Below are 17,735 nucleotides of genomic sequence, written 5' to 3' on the forward strand. Positions count from 1 at the left end.
ACATGAGCTGTGAAATCATCTATTGCATCAGGGGGTTTCTGCAGCAGTCGTTTTGCATTTTGGAAAAATTTGTCCTCACGTTCAGTAAGGTTCTCCTTTCTCCCCTGTTTTTTTTTTTCTTTCTTTGCGGTTGTTGTGAAGAAGATGAGGGTCCAGGTGGAAGTGGAGTTTCCACTTGTGTGGTATTCTCCGGCTGACTGTCACCACCGAGCAGACTGAGGTCCGGTGTGGATGCTAAATCAGGGTCTTGGGTGGGAGTCTATATAGAGAAAAAAGAAAAAAAAATATTGTCATGTTTTAACCTCTTTTTTACTATTTTTACAGTTTCCTAACACCGTGGAGGAGTGGACCAGCATCGCGGAAGATTTTGAACAACGTTGGAATTTCCCTAACTGCGGAGGAGCCATCGTTGGGAAACACATCCGCATCAACCCACCTGCCAACACCGGATCATATTACTACAACTACAAAGGATTCTTCAGCATCGTTCTCATGGCAGTGGTGAATGCCAACTACGAATTTCTGTTTGTGGATGTCGGCAAGAATGGCCGTGCTTCGGATGGTGGGTCCTTCAAAAAGACGGCTTTCTACCAGAGACTCGCCAACAAAACCCTCAACTTGCCCTCACTGGACCAGACAAAGCACGGCCTAAATTACGTTTTCGTCGCAGACGAGGCTTTTGCATTACATGAACATGTGGTGAAGCCATTTGCACAGAGGGGCCTGACCAGAGAGAAGAGGATCTACAACTACCGTCTATCCCGGGCACGGCGAATTGTGGAAAATGCATTTGGAATAATGAGCAACCGCTTCCGCATTTTCCACACCACCATCAATCTACGTGTGGAGAAGATAGACTGGGTCGTGATGGCGTGCTGTGTGCTGCACAACTTTCTGCGAAGAAAATCTACACAACGAGGACCAGTCCCAGCTAGACCAGAAGATGTAGGACCCCTGGAGGACATTGAACATTTGACATCTGTGTCTGCACCACCAATTACAACAACAGCCACCGCACGTGCCAAAGAAGTGAGGGAGGAGTACATGACCTATTTTAATGGACCAGGTGCTGTACCATGGCAGGAGGACTGTCTGTGAACTACTGACTAAATTGGACATTTGGGATGTAACAACAAAACATTAAGGATTTTATTTTAAACTGTGTCACTACTTCCCAAGACTTCTGCAACCTCCTCTTCTCCCTCACGCTCAGCCATCAAGACGATAGATTCCCTTTGAGGCTCTTGATCACTGATGAAGGACATCATATGGTAGTACCACAGCGCAGGAATATATATTTCATCTGTGCCCGCTCCTGATTTTTTTGAGTCATCCACCATCTTTTTTTCTTTGATGTACACTGTCCTGAGATTTTGAATCTTTTGCCGTACAGTTTTCAGGTCTGCATCAGTGATGTACTTTTTCGTATACTCCAAATGTACCTATAGTGCGACCAACTTGTGTGACTTATTGTGGTACTTCCGAGAACTGATCTTCCACAGACACTCTTTCGAGTGCAGGATTTCAATGAATCCTGTAACTAATTCACGTTCACTATCCATGGACATTATCTATGAAGAGGAAAAAAAGGACATTTAAATATTTGTGTATATAGTTTTGTTAAATTTAATGTTGTTATAGTTAACATTTTTAATGTTTTAATATTTTCTTTTTTACAGGTTTTTAAAGGTTTGTTATGGTATTGTAATCGTGGTTTCTTTTACAGGAATGTCATGTGTTCATTTCTTGGTAATATAATGTTTTTCTTTGTTTGACAGCAGGGGTCTTCCACCCGTGGGCCTGTCGCTGTTGTAGAACTACAGAACCCAGGATGCCCTAAAAACAGTTTTAACATGCTGTTATTTCCCAAGGGTGGGTGACACGGCATCCTGGGATCTGTAGTTCCACAACAGATGGAGACCGAAAGGTAGAAGACCCCAGCTTTAAATAATGTGTGTTTTTAAATGTAATGTATGGTGATTATTTTGTTAAATACATGTTTATTTATTTATTTTTTTGTTATGTTACTTAAAATTTATTTTTATCTGTATTGAATTGATTTTAAAACATGTTTATTAATATAATATGTTATTTCAATATGAATAATCTTCCTGGAATGTATTTGTTTATCTTGATTAAATATTTTTGTCTATTAATTGAAAAAAAATTGATTGGTTTTCTAATTACTTATTAGGTGGCCCCATGACATTGGTTGCAAGTTAGTGGTTAGGTAGGGGGCACACAGTGGTGGGCAGTGGGAGCTTAATGTATGACCCAGCCACCGCCCGCTTCAATACGGCGGGCGGTGGCTGGGTCATGCATTTATTACCTGGGGGCACACATTGGTGGGCAGTGGGAGCTTAAATGCATGACCCAGCCACTGCCTGCCTCAATACGGCAGGCGGTGGCTGGGTCATGCATTTATTACCTGGGGGCACACATTGGTGGGCAGTGGGGGAGCACATATTGGTGGTCAGTGTGGTTGCATTTAAACTGTACAAATACTCACCAAACTTCCAACAAAACAAGACTTCCAGTGTGCAGGCTCCCAATGTGCGTCTATCATCCTCCATACACGATGCTGCACAAGATGGTGATAGGGCGTGCACAGGAAGCTGTCAATCTAATTACGCGTTGTGCGATGAATCGTACGATTCATCGTGAGGGAAAAAAACCCTCAAGATCGGCTTCCATCGTGTTCTAGGTTGGCTAATCTGCCCTACAGCACGGCAGATCAGAGGATGCGAGGAACGACGAGCGGGGACGCGCATCGGCATCATGATCGTGAGTATTAACTATGGATACCTAATTAAAACCTCTATGCAATCCTGTCTATACCTTCTAAAATCCTGCCTATACCTTCTAAAATTGTTGCAATTTAGTGTAATGAGTCGCACAGTAAATGCTTTCAGAATTTGAATGTGGTTCCAAAGCACAAAAAGTTATTATTCAATATAAAAAAACAGATGGTTACACGCTGTGATCTAAAGACAATTAGCGCAAATAAATCATACAGACCCAAGATACAGTTGTTACATACACACGCGCTCTGGACCCAGATACCCGGCATCAGCAATAGAAACCTCCGTCAACAGCACAGCAAGAAGACTCTAGACTGGGTTCAGAGAGCGCACATATATACTCTTTACAGGGATAGGCAATACAATAGACAAGTTTGGCATGATTCCATTGGTTCTAATGCTAGGGAACCTTTTATGTAGGTGTGCAGTGTGTAAGCATTGGGGAATTGAGAAAAGACGCTAGTTAGCGCTGTGCAACTATGTGTTTTGTGGAGTACACCATGGTACGTGTTTTGCAGGGTTAGTCATTTTATATGTTTTAATGACTGTCTGTATTTACATGGTGAGGACTTTTAACTTCTTTCTATTGCGTAGGAATCGCACGATGCTAAATAATAGCATCGCCGTATGTACTTATAACGGCGAGTTTCACTAGAATTGTGTGCTCATTGGAATACACACATGCCGTTTATGCAACTGAGATCTGAGCAGTTATGTGGCACACACATCCCACTCAGTGCCCACAATCTTCCCATTCGTTCAGCACAACAATCCCACTGGGTTCCAACATCCTTCTCACTCCATACATCCATCTCATTCATTATACACATTCAGTTCCCTAATTGCTAAAACTATCATACTCTGTCTATGCATGTACACTATCTTCGCCTCCATGTTGCTATATCTTCCCCAATCCCAACAGCTGTGTGTTCTCCTTGTTTTATTAGGTAGCTATTGTTCCACGGTAGGTGCTTTTGGGATTCGGGTAAATTAGAAAGTTACAGTTTTTAAACTATTACCTCACGAAGTGCCATTATACAGATAGGAAGCTTCAACTTTTTTTGCAGCCTCAGTTGGTGCCTTCAGCAGGTGTTATCAGGGCCGTAGCTAGGGTAGTGCGGTAGGTGCCTTGGCACAGGGCACCGCAGGTCAGGGGGCGCTGTTTTGGCCTGTACATTTTCTATTTATTATCATTCTCACTTGTAGCTTCCTATTACACTGCACAACAATGAAAATGTTTCCGATGTGATAATAGTTACTTCTAATTGATTTCAGCATGCAAAGAATGAATATGACATTTAAAACTCTCAGTTATCTCTGAGTTCTTAGATATAGCCCATTTATGATGATGTAGGGGTATTCCTAGTGAAGTGTTCAGAAAGGAGAGAATCTTACCAGCAATCTGCGTTCCACGCAGAGGGGGCGGGGCCTAATGACCCAATTAAATTAATCAGTTATTTGTCCCCTCCCCTATTCAAATATATGCGATTCACGGGATTACCCACACAAGATAACTGTGGTGCACTGAGTAACAAGCATAGTGAGCGATCCCACCAAGACATTTCAGCAATGGAACAAAGATATCAGGGGAGGTGATCACTACTGTTGGACAGTGACAAGAGATGCCCCAGAAGAGGAGTACAAGCGACAAGCAAAGAGAAAGCACCCCCATGTATAGGCCACTATATTACATAGTACTTTCCTATGCTGTATGTTTGTTTCGTACGCTGTATGTTTGTTTCATATGCTGTATGTTTGTTTCGTTTTGTGTTCTTTGTGATTGATAGAATATAAATAACAGTTGCTTTAATTTTATCAAGAAAATATCAGATTATTTTAAAATAGCTTTTCACTAAGACTATATTACTAATGTACATACAGTATAGTGCATGTAGTGTAGCTCAAAAAATAGAGCTAGTGAAAACATTCTGAAATCATTTTAGTTTTTCTTGACCTCAAATTAGTAATGTATGACTATTTTTAGAAAGGAAACAAATTAAAAGTATTAATTTGTTGTACAGTGTAATTTCATCCCCATCATCTCCTGGTCTCCCCTATCTCTTCCCTGGCCATTCCCCATGAGGTCATGGCCCTTTTTTGGGTGCATTATGTCCCTTTGAAAAATGGGGGGGGGGAGTGCCAATGCTCTTTCTGGCACAGGGCACCAAAAAGTCTAGTTACAGCTCTGGGTGTTATATATTATAAGGGCACGACTGTGACACCAGAGTAGAAAGGAAAAGCTAGATTGTTACAGAATATGTGTACAAAAATTTGCTGCTAACACTTCAGAGCAGCAAAATGGTCAATAACAATGAATCACCAGATCATATCGACATATACACAAAACAGGAAATACCAATAAAATATGCTAGAAAAATGTCCCATATACATATAGTGAAGAAGTGATGATAATCCTTGAACTCACCAGGATGTCTTATCTATCTTCCAGAAAATCAGATTTGATCTGATAATAGATATAGGGAAACCACCATGGTGGCTTGCTATTTAGGCACTATGCAAACATTGGATGTGGTTTGGGTCTGTAGCATCCAAACTGCAGAATAGTAAATTGAATGGTTTGGCTCTGAAGCCCCTATATGATATATAGTACTTTGCAAACCGCATACAAAACTGCTACTTTAGTAAACGTTCCCCCTACTCCCAATTGCCTGTTTCACTTTTTAACTATGATGAAATTGTATTTTTTTTTTCAAAATTGTTCAGAAGATTGGACATTTAAAATCTTTGATTGAATGAATAATAATGTGGCATTGCATAAAATATTTTAGGTATTTAAAGTAAGTACACCTGTCATCCAGCCATTTTGTTGGGCTCATGATTAATGAAAATTGGAATTATCAATTGAGTAGGATCAAGTGCCTTATAAATATATGTATACATGAATTTGAGTATACATAAATGTTTCTGGCCTATTGTCTCAAATTGTCTTTGCTTCCTGGCAGGACGGAGCACAGATTTAAGCAGTTGGAAGCAAAGGTAATACAATTTCTATGTTTCATTTTACCAACGCATGGTGTATCGTTCATGTCTACAGTATATCTATAAAAGGGACCATGTAGAGTTGGATGCATTTTCAACTAATTAGAAGATTCGCACATGAACAAGTGCATTTTTGTGCATTTGTTACCACCACACAATACAGGGAGCATCCTTTTCACTGTCACGCAATACAGAGAACATCCTTTTCACTACCACACAATACAGAGAGCATTCTATTCACATCACAGAATACAGAGAGCATCCTTTTTGCCATCAAGCAATAAAGAGAGCATCCTTTACACCTGCAGTCATGGCAGAAAGCATGCTTGCCGCCACTATACAACAGTAGTAATGGGCATATTAACGCCCAAGGGGGCCCGTGTTCAGTGGGCCCCTTCCACTGAGAAGTGCCCCTCCTCAACCAACATCTTACTTTGTACTGGCAAGCGGGCCCTCCTCCTCTGTGGCGCCATCTTTCTATTGATATCTGTGAAGATGGCGCATGCGCACAAGAGAGCATAGGCTCTGGCACAGTGCTAAGGTCTTTGCTATCACTTACTGAAGATGTCACTGGGAAGAAGGCAGCATGGAGGAGAAGGGACCCACTTGCTGGCACAAGGTAAGTATACCATGGGTGTACGGTGTGGGGCCTGTGTGCTTTCAACACATTAAAGACTTTATAAATATGCCTATGTGTAGTAATATACACAAAGTTGCTCTATTTGTACAGACAGTAGTATGATGATGTAATGAAGTATCACATACACCAGAGTATTGCAAACATATGCAGGTGCACATATTGTGGTATGTACACCCTTGCGTATCTTTATGTGCAGCTTTTTTGAGCTTTTGAAGGTATATGCACCAACGTAGTATCATCCCCACAGTACAGTATGCAATTCCATACCTCTCTCACTTTCCCACATCCTCTCCTAACGGTCTCTGCTCTTGTCTCTCCACAGTACAATACACAATTCCATACCTCTCTCTCTTCCCTACATCCTCTCCTAACGGTCTCTGCTCTTGTCTCTCCACAGTACAGTATGCAATTCCATACCTCTCTCTTATCTATATCTTCTCCTAACAGTCTCTGTTCTTGTCTCTCCACAGTACAGTATGCAATTCCATACCTCTCTCTTCCTTATAGCCTCTCCTAATGGTCTCTTCTCTTGTCTCTCCACAGTATAGTATGCAATTCCATACCTTTATCGTCCGTACATCCTCTCCTAATGGTCTCTGCTCTTGTCTCTCCACAGTACAGTATGCAGTTCCATACCTCTCTCTTCCCAACATCCTCTTCTAATGGTCTCTGCTCTTGTCTCTCCACAGCACAGTATGCAATTTCATACCTCTCTCTTCCCTACATCCTCTCCTAACGGTCCCTGCTTTTGTCTCTCCACAGTACAGTATGCAATTCCATACCTCTCTTTCTTCCCTACATCCTCTCCTAATGGTCTCTGCTCTTGTCTCTCCACAGCACAGTATGCAATTCCATACCTCTCTCTTCCCTACATCCTCTCCTAACGGTCCCTGCTTTTGTCTCTCCACAGTACAGTATGCAATTCCATACCTCTCTTTCTTCCCTACATCCTCTCCTAATGGTCTCTGCTCTTGTCTCTCCACAGCACAGTATGCAATTCCATACTTCTCTCTTCCCTACATCCTCTCCAAACTGTCTCTGCTCTTGTCTCTCCACAGTACAGTATGAAATTCCATACATCTCTCTTCCCTATATCCTCTCCTAACGGTCTCTGCTCTTGTCTCTCCTACATTACAGTATGCAATTCCATACATCTCTCTTCCCTATATCCTCTCCTAACGGTCTCTGCTCTTGTCTCTCCTACAGTACAGTATGCAATTCCATTCTTTTCTCTTCCCTATATCCTCTCCTACGGTCTCTGCTCTTGTCTCTCCACAGTACAGTATGCAATTCCATACCTCTCTCTTCCCTACATTCTCTCCTAACGGTCTCTGCTCTTGTCTCTCCACAGTACAGTATGCAATTCCATACCTCTCTCTTCCCTATAGCCTCTCCTAATGGTCTTTGCTATTGTCTCTCCACAGAACAGTATGCAATTCCATACCTCTCTCTTCCCTACATCCTCTCCGAATGGTCTCTGCTCTTGTCTCTCCACAGTACAGTATGCAACTCCATACCTCTCTCTCTTCTCTACATCCTCTCCTAATGGTCTCTGCTCTTGTCTCTCCACAGTAAAGTACACAATTCCATACCTCTCTCTCTTCCCTACATGCTCTCCTAACGGTCTCTGCTCTTCTCTCTCCACAGTACAGTATGCAATTCCATACCTCTCTCTTCTCTATATTCTCTCCTAATGGTCTCTGCTCTTGTCTCTCCACAGTACAGTATGCAATTCCATACCTCTCTCTTCCCTATAGCCTCTACTAATGGTCTCTTCTCTTGTCTCTCCACAGCACAGTATGCAATTCCATACCTCTCTCTTCCCTACATCCTCTCCTAACGGTCCCTGCTTTTGTCTCTCCACAGTACAGTATGCAATTCCATACCTCTTTTTCTTCCCTACATCCTCTCCTAATGGTCTCTGCTCTTGTCTCTCCACAGCACAGTATGCAATTCCATACTTCTCTCTTCCCTACATCCTCTCCAAACTGTCTCTGCTCTTGTCTCTCCACAGTACAGTATGAAATTCCATACATCTCTCTTCCATATATCCTCTCCTAACGGTCTCTGCTCTTGTCTCTCCTACAGTACAGTATGCAATTCCATTCTTTTCTCTTCCCTATATCCTCACCTAACGGTCTCTGCTCTTGTCTCTCCACAGTAACGGTCTCTGGTCTTGTCCCTTCACAGTACAGTATGCAATTCCATACCTCTCTCTTCACTATATCCTCTCCTAACGGTCTCTGCTCTTGTCTCTCCACAGTACAGTATGCAATTCCATACCTCTCTTTCTTCCCTATATCCTCTCAATCTCTGCTTTTGTCTCTCCACAGTACAGTATGCAATTCCATACCTCTCTCTTCCCTACATCCTCTCCAACCAGTCTCTGCTCTTGTCAGCCCCACAGTACATTATGCAATTCCATACCTCTCTTTCTTCCTTTCATCCTCTCCTAACGGTCTCTGCTCTTGTCTCTCCACAGTACAGTATGCAATTCCATACCTCTCTCTTCCCTACATCCTCTCCTAACGGTCTCTGCTCTTGTCACTCCATAGTACAGATTGCAATTCCATACCTCTCTTTCTTCCCTATATCCTCTCCTAATGGTCTCTGCTCTTGTCTCTCCACAGTACAGAATGCAATTCCATACCTCTCTTTCTTCCCTACATCCTCTCCTAACGGTCTCTGCTCTTGTCTCTCCACAGTATATAATGCAATTCCATACCTCTCTCTTCCCTACATCCTCTCCAAACGGTCTCTGCTCTTGTCAGTCCCACAGTAAAGTATGAATTCCATACCTCTCTTTCTTCTCTACATCCTCTCCAAACGGTCTTTGCTCTTGTCTCTCCACAGTACAGTATGCAATTCCATACCTCTCTCTTTCCTACATCCTCTCCTAACGGTCTCTGCTCTTGTCTCTCCACAGTACAGTATGCAATTCCATACCTCTCTTTCTTCCCTATATCCTCTCCTAACGGTCTCTGCTCTTGTCCTTCCACAGTACAGTATGCAATTCTCCACAGTACAGTATGCAATTCCATACTTCTCTCTTCCCTATATGCTCTCCTATCAGTCTCTGCTCTTGTCTCTCCACAGTTCAGTATGCAATTCCATACCTCTCTCTTCCCTATATCCTCTTCTAACGGTCTCTACTCTTGTCTCTCCACAGTACAGTGTGCAATTCCATACCTCTCTCTGTTCCTTATATCCTCTCCTAACGGTCTCTGCTCTTGTCTCTCCACAACACAGTATGCAATTCCATACCTCTCTCTTCCCTACATCTTCTCCTAACAGTCTCTGCTCTTGTCTCTCCACAGCACAGTATGCAATTCCATACCTCTCTTTTCCCTACATCCTCTCCAAACGGTCTCTGCTCTTGTCTCTCCACAACACAGTATGCAATTCCATACCTCTCTTTCTTCCTTACATCCTCTCCTAATGGTCTCTGCTCTTGTCTCGCCACAGTACAGTATGCAGTTCCATACCTCTCTTTCTTTCCTACATCCTCTCCTAATGGTCTCTGCTCTTGTCTCTCCACAGTACAGTATGCAATCCATACCTCTCTTTCTTCTCTATATCCTCTCCTAACGGTCTCTGCTCTTGTCCCTCCACAGTACAGTATGCAATTCTCCACAGTACAGTATGCAATTCCATACTTCTCTCTTTCCTATATGCTCTCCTAATGGTCTCTGCTCTTGTCTCTCCACAGTACAGTATGCAATTTCATACCTCTTTCTTCCCTATATACTCTCGGTCTCTGCTCTTGTCTCTCTACAGTTCAGTATGCAATTCCATACCTCTCTCTTCCCTATATCCTCTTCTAACGGTCTCTGCTCTTGTCTCTCCACAGTACAGTGTGCAATTCCATACCTCTCTCTGTTCCCTATATCCTCTCCTAACGGTCTCTGCTCTTGTCTCTCCACAGCACAGTATGCAATTCCATACCTCTCTCTCTTCCCTACATCCTCTCCTAACAGTCTCTGCTCTTGTCTCTCCACAGCACAGTATGCAATTCCATACCTCTCTTTTCCCTACATCCTCTCCAAACTGTCTCTGCTCTTGTCTCTCCACAGTACAGTATGCAATTCCATACCTCTATCTTCCCTACATCCTCTCCTAATGGTCTCTGCTCTTGTCTCTCCACAGTACAGTATGCAGTTCCATACCTCTCTTTCTTCCCTACATCCTTTCCTAACGGTCTCTGCTCTTGGCTCTCCAAAGTACAGTATGCAGTTCCATACCTCTCTTTCTTCCCTACATCCTCTCCTAAGGGTCTCTGCTCTTGTCTCTCCAAAGTACAGTATGCAATTCCATTACCTCTTTGTTCCCTACATCCTCTCCTAAGGGTCTCTGTTCTTGTCTCACCCTCATCACAGTATGCAATTCCATATCTCTCTCTTCCCTACATCCTCTCCTAACGGTCTCTGCTCTTGTCTCTCCACAGTACAGTATGCAATTCCATACCTCTCTCTTCCCTACATCCTCTCCGAATGGTCTCTGCTCTTGTCTCTCCACAGTACAGTATGCAATTCCATACCTCTCTCTTCCCTACATCCTCTCCTAACGGTCTCTGCTCTTGTCTCTCCACAGTACAGTATGCAATTCTATACCTCTCTCTTCCCTACATCCTCTCCTAACGGTCTCTGCTCTTGTCTCTCCACAGTACAGTATGCAATTCCATACCTCTCTTTTCCCTACATCCTCTCCAAACGGTCTCTGCTCTTGTCTCTCCACAGTACAGTATGCAGTTCCATACTTCTCTCTTCCCTACATCCTCTCTTAACGGTCTCTGCTCTTGTCTCTCCACAGTACAGTTTGCAATTCCATACCTCTCTCTTCTCTACATCCTCTCCTAACGGTCTCTGCTCTTGTCTCTCCACAGTTAAACGACTTGAAGGTATTAGTGAAAGATATTAGTGGCAAGATAAAGTGACGTCCTTTGCTCAGGGCATACTATATGGTGAGTGACGTTACCAATAAGATAAAAATTAATGTGTCTGCAAGCAGAGTTTGATTTCTTTCATTTAAAGATGTTGCACAGCAAGCCTTAATTTTCTATATAATTGCAGATATTAGTATAAGTGTATAGTAGTGCATCCTTCATAGTCTTTAGCCAAGTGCACCACCCATAGCACAGTCGCCATGGGCCAGCACACTCAAATCCCCCACCCCCGGCGCACGTAATGTCATGATGCCATAGAACAATCAGCTGTTGCAAGAATTCAGGCATCGGGAGCGTCCTTTCTATGTAGGTGCCTCTATAGGAGGGGACGGTGACATTGGTCATACAATCCTTATTATGGCCCTGCGCAAAAGTACTTAATTGTCCCGAGGTTATGTGCATTAGTCAGGGGTATTTTTTATATTAAAGGGTATATTTACTAAGTTTGGATTTAAAAGGGCAATAGTAATACACACAAAATATCCCTCAAAACTGCTGAGAATCAATGGATTTGAATAATCGGTCTTTAGTAAATATACCTCCTAAGCGGTATATTTACTAAAGTGGAGATGTTGCCCATAGCAACTAATCAGATTCTAGCTATTATCTTCTAGAACACAGGTTCTCAAACTCGGTCCTCAGGACCCCCAAACAGTGCATGTTTTGCAGGTCTCCTCACATAATTACTAGTGAAATAATTAGCTGTACCTGTTGACCTTTTAAAATATGTCAGTGAGTAATGAATACAACTGTGCACCTGCTGGGTGACCTGGAAAAAGTGAACTGTGTGGGGTCCTGAGGACCGAGTTTGAGAACCACTTTTCCAGAACAGTGGTTCTCAAAACTCGGTCCTCAGGACCCCACACAGGTCACATTTTCCAGGTCACCCAGCAGGTGCACAGTTGTATTCATTACTCACTGACATATTTTAAAAGATCCACAGGTGGAGCTAATTTCACTTTTGATTCTGCGAGGAGACCTGGACAACATGCACTGTTTGGGGTCCTGAGAACCTGTGCTCTAGAAGGTGCTAGTTAAATGTTAAATAGAATCTGATTGGTCGCTATGGGCAACATCTGAACTTCTAAAAACTCTCACTTTAGTAAATATACCCCTAAGGGTCATGCTGCAGGAAAGTGCTATGTATGGGAAAGAATTGATCCTAATGACTGTGGGCAGCATGATGAGACAAAAGCAAGAATGTCATTTGGAAGTTGGTTGCTTGAGCCAGGAATAAGGGCCTAGAGCAGTGTCTCCCAACCTCGGTCCTCAAGGCACACTAACAGTCCATAATTGAGCACAGGTTATTTCATTAGTGCATCCGTTATTTTGATTTAACCATCTGTGCTCAAGCATGGAGATCCTTAAAACCTGGACTATTAGTGTGCATTGTGGGCCGAGGTTGGGAAACGCTGGCCTAGAGGCAGAGCCGTAACTAGACTTTTTGGTGCCCTGTGCCAGAAAGAACATTGGTGCCTCCCTATTTTTAAAATAGGAACATAACGCACCCAAAAAAGGGTCTTGGCCTCATGGGCCAGGGTAGAGATAGGGGAGGTTAGAAGATGCTGGGGATAAAATAAGGGGAATATTTAAGTGAGAATGATAATAAACAGAAAATCGACAGGCCCAAACAGCGCACTCTGGCCGGCAGTGCCCTGTGCCATGGCACAGGTCGCACTACCCTAGTTACGGCCCTACCTAGAGGATAGTTGTTTGGAGCAAATAAATCAGACAGTAAACTAAATAAGGGATTATAGCATACCTCCCAACATGACCCTCTCCAGGAGGGACACAGGGGGTCATTCAGACCCGGTCGTTAGCGCCGATGCGCTCGGACCGGGTCGATGGCCCCCCACAGAGCATGCGCACGACGGCGCCGTCGTGCGCATGCGTGAGACCCGCTACGACCAACAGCGCCGGTCGTAGCGGGTCTCGATCCAAAGGGGGCGAGCTGTCGAAGTTGATTGACAGCTCGCCCTGTTTGGAAGGTGGGCCGGGGGGGTGGCAGCCCAAACGGGGGAGTTCCCATGGGAACGCCTACCGTTTGGGGGCGGCCCCACTGACCTCACTAGTGACGTCAGTGGAGAGCTTCCGGCTCAGACAGAGCCGAAAGCTCTCCGGGGCTTACGACAAGGGAGACCCTACCCTAGGGTCTCGTCGTAAGCCCCGATGGTCGCGATGGTCTTGACCATCGTGACCATCACCTTAGGCGGTCGTAAGGCTGTGGGTGTTAACCCACAGCCTTACCACCGCAAAGGAGGATGTCTTGAAAATTGAAGAGGTCCTCCCCTCATTCAGACCGACCGCACGCTCTGTGCGACCGGCTCTGAATGAGGTCCACAGTGCTCTGGTCCTGGACTTCCCTGGTAATTTATGATTGGTGGAGGCTCCAGAGGTGGGGCTGCAGTACAGTCCAAAATTCAAATAGGGGAGTCACACCAACTGCCAGTGAGTCCCAGCCAGTGATGTTTGGCAGCGTGTGAAATTACAGTTGGTGTGACTCCCCTATTTGAATTTTGAACTAAGCTGCAGCCCCACCTCTTACCAGGGAAGTCCAGGACCAGAGCATTGTGTCCCTCCTGGAGAGGGTCATGTTGGGAGGAATGTTACAGCATACCTGAATCTCCAGAGATTCACACATTTTAGGGAGTCCCTTATTCTCTTGCGTGAGCAAATCACCTTCCCAGATCCTGTCTACCTCACTGCAAAATGGGTGTTGTGATGAAGCGCTTTTCAGTGAATCATATCAGCGTAGCCTCGCCCATAATGCTGTGATTTGCAACATTGAGTCGCAGGAGGCGGGGTCATAATACCACAGCCCACCTTACCCACCGCAGCGGCCAGCCGCCGCATCTCCTCTCCGGGAACTCTCCCACAGGGGAAAGTCGAAATGCCAGCAAGTTTGGCATACACCATATGCTTTGTTTGGTCACAACATTGTTTTGTGTGCCAACCGGAGTGAATGTGTTTTGCCAGTCACAACATTGGTTGCGTCCTAGTTATAACTTGTGTGTGGTAGTTAGTACAGTCACATCTTTATTCTCTAACACTATTGTACATACCGTACAGTTGTGCTCTGTTCACAAATTACATTACAAATGGTATCACATTTTGGATGTGGGCTCTAAACCAAATGTGTGCCAGCCTGTAAAAACTTTGGGATCCTAGTGATCACGTGAAGGGAGCATAGCTAAAAGGGCAATATGTATATATGAGAGGGGATTTGGGAAGGAGGCAACCCTCTACACCAGGTAAGTACCATGGCAGGCATTGCACTGATCACTACCATGATTCTACTAACCTAATCTATTCTTCTGTCACTCATCACAAGTTCCCGCACACAAACTAAAAGGGTTTTTTTTCTTGGGCTCAACCGCATGAGGCTTATATTTTACACTGACATTTCTCATTCTTTCTGGAAAATAACAGTTCATTTATGTTGCATGACAAGCAGCTGCTTACTCATAACACCAATCCAATAATGTTTTTTTTGTTTTCTTTTTATAACAGCACTGTATAATATATATGCAGGCTTTTGCTTCCTTGGCTGAGTATGAAGAGGTTTTAATTTCTGTAAAACTAGTGCTCAGTGCAGTTTAAAGTGACACTGAAGACCCTGTATCAGTAGTTTTACATTGTTTGCATAAATGGGTGCATTTTAAACGTGTGCCACCAATCAGACGCAGTCATCATCATCGACGTACAACTTCCACCAAGTCAGACCTCTCCATACAGCTACATTTCAGACTTTCCACCAGTCATTTTAATTGCAATTTGCTCTTACTGTACTTTGGTGCCTTCTGCACACTACTGTCCTGGTCTGTTTGCTCACTCCAACCCCAAGCACTGGGCGCCAAGTGGTAAGGAATCACTGGTTCAATGTACACAGAGAAAAAGACACGCATGCATACTAAAATATAACTAAGACCTGCAGCCCACAAAAAAAAAAGTCACCCCCTCCGTACCAATTTCCATGTTTTGTTATTATTAAAGAACACTTTGTCTAGCAATTCACAGAGCTTTATATCTGACTTCCACTCTTTCACTGGCACAAAATAAAGTGGTGTAAAAAAGAGATTTCACATTTCAGACTGTTGACTGTTTCAGGAAGGGGGCAGGGCTGTATATATGTATATAACATCAGGTAGGAGCAGGGGCGTTTCTAGAGAGGAGGGGGCCCGTGTGCAGTCTCCGACACGGGCCCCCTCCTCTCCGTCCGGCAGCGCACTAAGCTGTGCGCGGCCAGCGCCGGAGTTATAGACTCTGGGCACTAGAGTGTGCCCAGAGTCTATAGTGTATGCACAGATCACCGGGAAAATGGCCACGACAGCGATTTTCCCTGTACTGCGCATGCGCAAACGACAGGAACATGGCCACCGCGCAATAATCTAGTTATCTGATTTCCTGTATTTATGTTATTTGCTGCAAAAGAGCAAAATCTATAAGTGATTTAGTCATACTTACTCTTTCGGAATGTCCGTGAGACTCTTGGGGGTCTATTTACTAAGCAGTGTTAGGAGACAGAGTGAAAAGTAATAAGGTGCCAGCCAATCAGCTCCCAACTGTCATTTTTCAAACACAGCCTGTGAGATGGCAGTTGGGAGCTGATTGGCTGGCACCTTATCACTTTTCACTCTGTCTCCTAACACTGCTTAGTAAATAGACCCCTTGATTTTAAGGGAGCACTCCTGGATTCCTAGGAGAGTAGACACCCCTCACGCATCCCGTCCGCTTCTGCAGTAAAGTGGGTGGGGCTTTTCTGACGCATTTCGCTTTGATTGTGTAATCTTGGCTCTGCCTCTCGTTACAAAATGCGGCAAATTGTGTCATTTTGCAGCTAAGACAGGGCCATGAGGATGCAATGTATGATGTTATTCCTTCCACAGTTGCCCCTGGGATCTCCCCCTCTAGGATCTCCAAGAGGGGAGTCCCACAAAGTTGGCAGCTATGGATATGGGACCCGATTCAGTACGGATCGCACGCAGTGAGTACACAAGCTGCGTATGCCATCGCAGTGGATAATTTATGCACGCCCCTGCAATGGCGTTCAAACGCACTGGCACGCCTGCGTTTTGCCAACCCCCACCCCCAAATGTTACTTCCTTTCAATCACTCTATGATTTATCTGCGTAGCGTAGATACTACTATCGCAGTCCTTATCGCAGTGGAGTGTTCGCGCACTCACATGCGCAGAATGCAACAATCAGCCGATTGCGTGCGTAATCACAGTTATGATCGCTGCTGAATCGGGCCCAAAGTCCGTCTAAGGAACTGCACAGAGACAAGTGACTCCTCTAAACATTAACCTTCTCTTTATCCCTCCACATGACTCTTCATCCTCTCTCTGCTTACCCTCCCACTTTCTATCCAGGAATCCTCATTGTTCCAATCGTTCCAGGATGCAGGTTCTCCAGAAGAAGTGGGCAGAGTGTTCTCAGAAACTGACCCCATCTCTGGATGCTCTTGTTGCCTTGTCCTCTATTACCTGAAGTTTATACTCAGCACCGTGCTATACCTCTCTTTTATTACATAGCCTAAACATTTCTGTGTCCAGTAATAATATGGGATAGGTGACTGGTAAGCAGCTATTAACCTATATCCAAAACTCCTATTTATAATGTAAAAAACTATGAAGTACTGTCCGAGGAGTTATGAACAACGATTGTTGCCCAAAATCAATTTAATTCAATTTTACTGGAATTTATTAAAAACATCAAGGACTTGCTTATCGCCTTACAAGAGAGACCTATAAGGTGTGACCAGGGTGATGGATGGTTACAGTACATGGGTTTTCCCAGGAACAGAATGTGCAATGGGAGTAACGATGCCAGCTCATCACACACAATGATAGACAGCTGTCATATGTTTACATCACTTTTTATTTTACATGTATAGCATTTATCTGTCAATGTAATATAGCCTGCCCATTGCTGTCACGTCGGGACCTGCCTAGTGTTATTTATGCCTTCAATAAGAGTCCCCTGACATATACAATATTATTGCAGTGCTTTAGGTCTTTTTCATGTTGTTTGTGATGTCACGTTTGTCTCTTGTAACATTAATCAATAAATGTAATTCAAACAGACAATTGTCTATTTCTATGCATCTAGAATTCGATATTGATTATTCCTAATGCGAAACAAAAAAAGAGAAATGAAAACAATTGAACTAATTACAGCTACACCCTATCCTTCCTATACAATAATCATCAGGCACCATTGCAGAATAGGACAAATCTGTGAACCTGGAGAATGGCCTTGATATGAGAGGACAGCCGTTATATTCCAGGGTCCCTTCGAGTGCAATTTATGGTCATCTCATCTTCTGGGTCAGTGCACTAAAACAACAACTA

The 17,735-nt window shown here is 43.9% G+C and overlaps 1 protein-coding gene across 1 annotated transcript in view; it reads left to right on the forward strand.

The window, feature by feature from the left end:
- Positions 1-17,437, forward strand: part of TRPM8 (transient receptor potential cation channel subfamily M member 8) — a 96,422-nt gene extending 78,985 nt beyond the window's left edge. The window contains exons 23-25 of the mRNA XM_088467771.1: positions 5,765-5,798; positions 11,324-11,401; positions 16,755-17,437. Coding sequence (XP_088323897.1) covers positions 5,765-5,798; positions 11,324-11,374 — 85 coding nt within the window. The 3' untranslated portion in view covers positions 11,375-11,401; positions 16,755-17,437. The remainder of the gene's footprint in view (positions 1-5,764; positions 5,799-11,323; positions 11,402-16,754) is intronic.
- Positions 17,438-17,735: the final 298 nt, after the last annotated feature.

Source organism: Taudactylus pleione, unplaced genomic scaffold, assembly GCF_031769625.1.
Source record: "Taudactylus pleione unplaced genomic scaffold, aTauple2 ptg000074l, whole genome shotgun sequence".
Classification (NCBI taxonomy): Eukaryota; Metazoa; Chordata; class Amphibia; order Anura; family Myobatrachidae; genus Taudactylus; species Taudactylus pleione.